Source organism: Arachis duranensis, chromosome 5, assembly GCF_000817695.3.
Source record: "Arachis duranensis cultivar V14167 chromosome 5, aradu.V14167.gnm2.J7QH, whole genome shotgun sequence".
Classification (NCBI taxonomy): Eukaryota; Viridiplantae; Streptophyta; class Magnoliopsida; order Fabales; family Fabaceae; genus Arachis; species Arachis duranensis.
Genome location: NC_029776.3, coordinates 50,579,754 through 50,588,185, shown reverse-complemented (window position 1 = coordinate 50,588,185; position 8,432 = coordinate 50,579,754). Strand labels below are relative to the sequence as shown.

Here is an 8,432-nt window from a genome sequence, read left to right as displayed (position 1 = left end):
GACGTAATGGGGCATGATCTGTGCCCATACATGAGCCTCTAAGGTAAGGGCGGAAGCCGAGATTCCTTTAGGACGGGAACGATGGTATCCGAAGATCCATTCGCTACCAGGGCGAGCAATAACTTTGAGAACAGCGTCCCAGTCAAAAGTGTATGCCTGGCGCTTGGTTGCGGCTCTCTGAAAAGTGTCCAATCCTTCTAGAGCAGGTGGGAGATCTAAGGCTCGCTGTAAGGCTTCTTCTGTAATGGGGACTTGCTTCTGGCGTAAATAGATGGACTGCAGAGTCGGCAGGTGGAAGTTGGAGTAGAACTCAACAACCCAAAAAAGATTAACCTGTCGTGGCTGTCTCAGTAAAAATCCCCAATGTCTATGTGCAATTTGTGGCTCAACAAATTCAGCGATATGAAGCGGAAGGATAAGAAGGTGTTCGTTGTTGTAATTTCGAGTTGCCAGAATAGGGAACATCTGCTCACAGTAGCGATTTGGGAATCGTGCAGTGTCCTTGGCTGGGAAGGCTCGTTCCTTTTCATCAACCTTGATAATCCTTTTAATTCTCTTTGTTAAGGGATTGACTGTAGTTGAAGAAGGTTTTGCCATTAATGCTCTCTTCATTCCTTTCCTTGCTGTGGGTTTAGGGGTAGCCTTCTCTTTGCCTTTCTTGGTGGCCATTCTGAAAAAGGGAAGAGAAAGTAAGTTAGATCCAAAGAAACAAAGCAAGGAAGGAGATGGAGTGGGTAATAAACAGTGCACGGTGAAGATGAATGAAAGAAACACATGGTCTAGACAACATGTGAAAAGATCAAGAAAGGAAATAGGATAGGTGCATAAAAAGGGAAGTAGATGCAAGATGATTATTGGCATGCCGGCAAGGGCATGAGTAGCATAGATCAAGCATCACTTCGTAACAAATTAACAATTTGTATTGGCAATTAAATTGGATTAATAAAATAGTAAAGGAATTTTTGTGAAAAACATGCATGGAGTAGTAGAATAGGATAATGTAGAAAAGTGCATGATGCCATATGGGCCTTTTCACAAACACATAGCATGCATGGTAAATAAGGCATAGAAAGTATTAAAGTAAACATGCAAGCAATCCTTTTTTGAGAATAAGATATAAGTGCCAAACAAATTACAATAATCCACAAGCAAATAATGAGGAATGATGGCTCAAATAAATATGCTAGCACCATGTAAAAAGGAAATAAGAAGAAAGAAAATAATGATAAAGAAAAGAAAAAGAAAAGGAAAGAAAATAACGTCTAAAAGAAGAAGAATGATAAAAAGGGAGAAAGGGAAGAAGAAAAGAAAATCTTGTTAATCGAGGTGAGAGAAAGAGAGAGTGAAGGGTGGGATAGAAGATAGAAGGGAGAAGGGAGAAATAAGGAGGGAAAAAAAATTAGGATTTGGAAGAGAGAAAGATAAGATAATTTGGCAGTTTTGGTGGAGCTGTGCGGCGCAAGCGATGCGGCCGCGTGGAGCACGCGTTCGTGTGATTGCGCTGTAAGGTAGTTGACGCGGTCGCGTCAGTCGCGGTCGCGTGACCCATATTGTGCTTCTGGCGCGAGTACAGCCTCGCGGCGGCACAACTCTGTTCAAATTGATAAATTTGCCAAAATTGGGGTGACGCGATCGCATGGGGCATGCGATCGCGTGAGTGGACTTTTAGAGGAATGTGATGCGGTCGCGTGGGGCACGCGGCCGTGTGGGTAGAATTGTGCGTTCAGCACCAATCCAGCACCACTCCAGCACAATAATTGGTTGTGCACCCTTTTACGTCGAAATCCAAGGCACGCGGCCGCGTGGGGCATGCGATCGCGTGGAAGGCCAGGATCGCATGTTACGCAAACGCGTCAGTGACGCGGGCGCGTGGGATGATCTGTGCTATTGGCATGCCTCCAGCCACGCTCCGGCGTAACTCTCTGTACGCTTTTTATTTTCTCACTTATTCTTGCGACGCGGACGCGTCGCTGATGCGGTCGCGTCGCGTAGCTCTCTTTTTTTTAATATATATAAAATGCGAATGTAGATGCATGAAGGTGCTAATAAAGAGAAGAGTTATTGACTAGGAAAAACTAAAGATAGAAAGAAAAGAACGATCATACCATGGTGGGTTGTCTCCCACCTAGCACTTTGCTTTAACGTCCGTAAGTTGGACGCTCCAGTAGCTCAATCTTCTGGCCTGTGGGGATCTTCCAAGAGGAAGATCTCAAGCTCCTTATTTTTCTGCAGCTTCTCTCTATGGTACAGCTTCAGATGTTGTCCATTAACTTTAATAAGTTCAGAGTGTGAAGGGTGGCTTAGGTGATAAACTCCGTATGGTTCGGCCTTCTCTACTCTGTATGGACCTTCCCATCTCGATCTCAACTTGCCTAGCATAAGTCTTAGTCGAGATTTGTAAAGGAGGACTAAATCCCCAGGTTGGAACTCTTTCCTCCTAATGTGCTGATCATGTACAGCCTTCATCTTTTCCTTGTATATTCTTGAGTTCTCATAAGCTTCTAGGCGAAGGTTCTCCAGTTCTTGCAGTTGCAACTTCGTTTCAGCTCCAACTTGCTCAATTCCCATGTGGCACTCCTTGACTGCCCAAAAGGCTCTGTGCTCTACTTCAACTGGGAGATGACAAGCTTTTCCATAAACTAAGCAGAAAGGGCTCATCCTAATGGGTGTTTTGTATGCTGTCCTGTATGCCCATAGTGCATCTTGCAGCCTGGTGCTCCAGTCTTTTTTGTGAGGTTTGACTATCTTCTGCAAGATACGCTTTATCTCTCTGTTTGACACCTCGGCTTGCCCATTGGTCTGAGGATGGTATGCTGTTGCAACCTTATGAATTATCCTATGCTTCTTCATCAATCCTGTTAGTTTCCTGTTACAGAAATGGGTGCCTTGATCGCTCACGATTGCTCGTGGTGATCCAAAGCGGCAAATAATATGGTTTCTCACAAAGGAAACAACAGTGTTAGCGTCATCAGTGCGGGTGGGAATTGCTTCCACCCACTTAACAATATATAAAATTAACCATTAGAATTTGGGAACGGACTCATGAAGTCAATGCACCAAACATCAAAAATTTCACAAAAAAACATAAATTATTGAGGCATCTCATCCCTCCTGGATATATTACCAAATTTTTGGCATGGAAGACAAGATCTACAAAACTCAGCAGCGTCTCTAAAAAGAGTAGGCCACCAAAATCCACAGTCTAAGATCTTTCTAGCTGTTCTTTGAGGGCCAAAATGTCCTCCACTCTCAGATGAGTGACACGCCTCCAAAATGGACTGGAATTCTGATTGAGGTACACAACGTCTAATTACCTGATCAGCACCATATCTCCACAAATATGGGTCATCCCATATATAATATTTAGACTCGCTTTTTAGCTTGTCCCTTTGATGCTTAGAAAAATGTGGGGGAAATGTGCGGCTAACTAGATAATTAGCTACAGGTGCGTACCAAGGTGCTACCTGTAACGACCCAACTTCCAGAACGTCATGATCGTACTGAAAGTAAGGCGTTACCAACCTGCTCTACTTTATTAACTATTTACTATTGAGCCTCTAGTTCGATATTGCGATCCAGTTTTAGTAAAAATACCAGAAAATTTTGTTTTTGATAATTAAAATCATATAGCAAGCATCACCAAGTAATAATAATCACATAATTATTAATAATAATATCTGTCATACAAAAGATTTCAAATAAAACTCACATACAAATCCTACCCCTCTGTATAAATAAAAACCAAAGTAACAAGGGCGAGGGAAATTCTATGAAAATAACTCAAGTTATAAACTTAACTCATGAATAAGATCTATAATCGCCTGCAGCTTCAAACGGAGTCTTCGAACCTGTGTCACTGAAAGGGTGGAAGATTTTGGGGTGAGAACAAACCACACGTTCTCAGTAGGAAATGGGAATGCCGTAAAAGTAATGAAATAGAATGCAAATAATTAATATACTCAAGGAAACTATATTTTTGTCAAACCTTTTTGAAAATACTATTTTTGGTTTTACTTTAACTAACTATTTACCTCTTTTAAAAACCTAAGCTCAAAACAAATTCCAAAATATAAAACTGGTCACTTTAAACATTTTTCAACCACATAATTAATTTTCAATCACAACGTCAATTCTTAATCATCATCATACACTCACCAACTAATAGCACTAACAAAAGATTCAATTCAGCACACAAACAAGTCACAGCAAGGTAAACAGCACAATCACAGGGAAGTACAACGAACAAACCCAATCAAATGCAAATGCACACACAAGGATGATGCATGTCTAGTCCTAGTGCAGGTAATGAGCTCATCTGTCGGTTACTAACCCGCTCCCGACATTATCCAGCAACCTCTGTCTGGATAAGGCGTTCCTATTGGCTATACCCCTGTGTACAGGAAATAACCCCTCTGCCACCACAGGGTCCACTGCACGCAGGAAATAACACATCTGCCACTGCAGGGATGTACGCCGACACACCTTCTGTATACAGGAAATAACCCCTCTGCCACTACAGAAATGGAACAGGTGGTCACGGTACTTCTGTAGGCAGAAAATAACCCCTCTGCCTTACAGAAATAAAATTGGATCTGTACCGTAGGAAAGCGTTCTCAGTAATCATACCATTATCTATCTGACTGCCTCACTGCAGCAGATGATCATACAAGTATATCTGGAGTTGCCTTAATGCAACAAATGAATAAACACATCTCAGGAGTTGCCTCAAGCAACAAATCAATATCTCTTGGGTTGCCTCAAGCAACAAATGACCTTTCAACAGGTACTCTGCTTTTTTATTCTCTTTTGTAATTATAAATATGCAAGCGGGACAAAACCCACGTCCTTGCCCACAATCCAGTATACCAAATAATCTTTTCTTAAAAGAATCATTGAAGTTATTATCATTAGATAAGCCTTAAATATTGATTTTGGTTAAGTCTTTATTTTTATAAAAATTTGGACATAATCTCCTTTAAAAATAGGACTTAGCCACCCTTACGGGTCCCAACCAAACAATTTACCAAACTCTTTTCAACCTTTCCAATATCAATTCAATTCAGAGACAAGCAAATTCCAACATTGAATCAGCCATATAATGCTAAGGTTCATCTTTAATTTTATGAACTCATAACTATCACTCAAGCATTCTCAACACCCTATCTTCTTTTCTGTTTTTAATATAGCAAATGAACTCGGAATTGCGCAAACTTTATGTCCAGGCATCCATCTTGAAATAAGTTTTCTAACAAACCAAAGATCGTAATTTTCTGGTTTCTCTAGCCTTAGGAATAAAGGAAAAACCGAGACTGCTCTGCAGTGCGTAAAACCAGAAAAACAGCAGCAGCATGTGACATTCAAAATTCAATATAAAATCCAAGTTAAATCCAATGACTTTGAAAATTAATACAGTTCAACTTCACTCATCTAAGTTTCTTTTCCAATTGGTTTCAGGTCAATATCATTTTTAATGAAGAAGTTATATAACCTAGAAGTTGACAAATTTTCTGCAGAATTCTGCTTTAAAAGTTAATGAACTTATCTTCTTCCAAGTCCCATAACTTATTCATTAAAACATGGATAGCCCTGAAATTTAAGTCACATATGCTAAACATACTTAATTTTCACATCCAATTGATTGCATCTCAATACCATTCCAGATTTAAAAATTATAAAACCTCAAAGTTACTGACTTCGAAAACAAAGCCTGACTTTTACTGCATAAAACATCTTTCTTTGAAAATCCAAAACTTTAAAACCACAACTCTAACAATTCTAAATTTTTATGAAATTAAAGTATTAGGACCAAAGTTTCATTTAAAATTGGTTCCATTTCAAAATTCAAAATGCAGAATTTCCATTAAAGAAATCAAGTTGCTGCTGTGTTAAATGCTCAGCAGAAAAACCAGATTTGACATCCATGATTCAAAAATTCACCATAAATCATAAACTTAGTGAAAAAGTCTCGAATTCAGCAGTCCAGTTTCCTATATTCCCAAGCTCAATCCAGACTTGGTCCCACACAATTCCGATAATCACAGAAATAGTTATAGCTTTTCAAAGTTTCCGGCTTCTTTTAAACATAATGCAGAAAATCAAGTTTTACATTTTAACTTTGAAAAGTCATAACTAGTTCTATAATTAATTCAAACTTCTCAAAATTGAGTCTCAACAACAACTTTTATTATACTTTACTCAGCAGATCACAATAATCTCTCATCAAACAATTTATAATTCAATCTCACAAAATCAACAAAATTCAACCAAAGTTCCAATCAAAAATCTCAATCATTTCCAATCATAATTTCAGCCACACAACTCAACTAATTCAGTATAATCACATAGAGTCAGAACTTTTCAACAATTCCATCCATATCAGAGAAAACAATATCAATTACAACTTCAAACACTCACAACAAAGCCCAAAGACATTCACAGCCTTAACCTGAATTCAATAATCCAATTGAAACACTAAAACATCATTAAACTTACTCCAAATTTCACAACCTCAACCATCATCACAATAATCCCAAACCAAACACAAATCTAACTCAGTTCATCAATTATCATTACGACAACTTTTCAATAGTTAACCTAGCATATATCAATTTGATAAATTACACTAAACTAATCATTATTCACAACCACATTTATTTCCAATCACAGCTCAAAATATTCACAACAACTAACAAATTTCAAATGCATTTCAGGTCATTCATGTTAATTAAGAAATTCTTAACCATTGTTAACCATTTGCACTTATCCAATAACTTTCTAGGCATTCTAAATTAAAAACGTTAAATTCCCTACCTCAAAGTCGGAACTCACGGAAATCACTAAACCCAGCAGCTCCGTTGGCAGTTCTAACATCCGTTCTGCTCTCTTAGCAGCTACCATGATGATTCTGGGCAGCTCCAGTGATGGTGAAAGGTCTCAGCTTCAGCCAAGCAGCAGCAGTTTCTTCTGTCAATAGCTCCTTCCCTGGCAAGCTTCAATGGTGACAGTGGCAGGGTTCTTCTCCAAACTTGATGGTGGCAGAACAAAGCAAGAACAGTAGCAGCGATCTTAAACCCAACAAACAGCAACGATAGTGGCGTTTTTCCAGATTCCAAAAACCCAGAAGTAGAAGCAGAACTGGCGTGCCTCTCCATTCGGTCCTCCAGCAATGATGTCCGGCGATGTAGCGGCTCGGCGATGGCGATGACTTCCATCAACAGCAGCAGCAGTGAAGAGATGTGGCGTTGATGACAGAAGACTTCTCCTTCTTCCTCTGTTCGGGATACACGGTGGTGGCAAAAGCTTCATTAATGGCGACGCAGCAGCATGGTGACAGATCGGCGGCGCGACACGGAAGCTCCTGGTTCGCGTTCCTCTCTGCGGCCTCCACGGAGCAGCTATGAGAGCGACGGTGGCGGCGCAAAAATGGCAGCGACGCATGGCTCGATGGCTGGGCACGGTAGCGGCAGCAGCTCCTCCATCTTCTGTTTCTCTCTTGTTTTGTGTGTGTGTATATTGAGGAATGAAGCTGAAGGTGAACGAAGGGGGAACGGCGCTGGGGTGTGGGGTTAGTGGGTTAGGGTTTCTCAATTTGGGAAATTAGGTTTGTGAGTTGGATTTGGGAATTAGGATTAGAAATTAGGGATTTTATAAAGTAATATGGATAGATATGAATAGATATTTTGATAAAATTGAAGGGTAGAGTAATTTTAGAATCAAATATACTCTATTAAAAATATTTAGAAATATTATTTATCAACATATTGCTAAGTTAAATTAATTATTTCTAATTTACATTATAAAATAAACATATTAATCATATAATTATAAAATATAATCCAAGCTCAGTATTAATCATTCAAATTAAATGATATAACTTCTCATTATTTTTCTATCACTAGACTTTAATTTCAATTTATAAAATAACTAATTATAATAAAAATTGTGCATAAATATTAATTGACTTAAACTTAAAGAATTTATAAAAATTAATCTAATCATTTCTAATAAATTAATTCCTAAGAGTTCAAATTAATAACATAACTCATTCAAAATAGAATTTATTTAAATTAAATATACAATTCTTTCTTATTTTTTAATTACCAAAATTATAATTTCAATTATATCAAATATTCAATAAAAATTATATAAAAATTCTAATCAATTAAAACTTCAATTATCATAAAATTCTATTTAATTACCTTTAGCAAAATAATTTTCTTAAAATAAAATTACCAATAAATCACAAATATCTAATTATTTGATTTTCAAAAACTAGGGTTGTTACACTACCTCAGATACTGCTTGCAGGTCATCTATATGAGTAGAATCATCCTTAATGTGCTCAAGGCGACTCAAGTGGTCTGCCACTAGATTCTGATTACCACTCCTATCCTTTATTTCTAAATCAAATTCTTGTAAAAGCAATATCCCAC

The 8,432-nt window shown here is 38.2% G+C and overlaps 1 protein-coding gene across 1 annotated transcript; it reads right to left on the bottom strand.

Annotated features, from left to right (window-relative positions):
* Positions 1-1,563: 1,563 nt before the first annotated feature.
* On the bottom strand, positions 1,564-7,603 carry LOC110281156 (transposon Tf2-1 polyprotein). The gene is made up of 2 exons (XM_052261363.1): positions 6,811-7,603; positions 1,564-3,856 (listed from the first exon to the last, which is right to left on the bottom strand). The coding sequence occupies exon 2, from the start codon at positions 2,848-2,850 to the stop codon at positions 2,170-2,172; it is 681 nt and encodes a 226-aa protein (XP_052117323.1). The 5' UTR covers positions 2,851-3,856; positions 6,811-7,603; the 3' UTR covers positions 1,564-2,169.
* Positions 7,604-8,432: the final 829 nt, after the last annotated feature.

Excerpts from the sequence above, each read along its gene's own strand:
- LOC110281156 (XM_052261363.1), bottom strand. The coding sequence starts at position 2,850 with ATGAAGAAGCATAGGATAATTCATAAGGTTGCAACAGCATACCATCCT.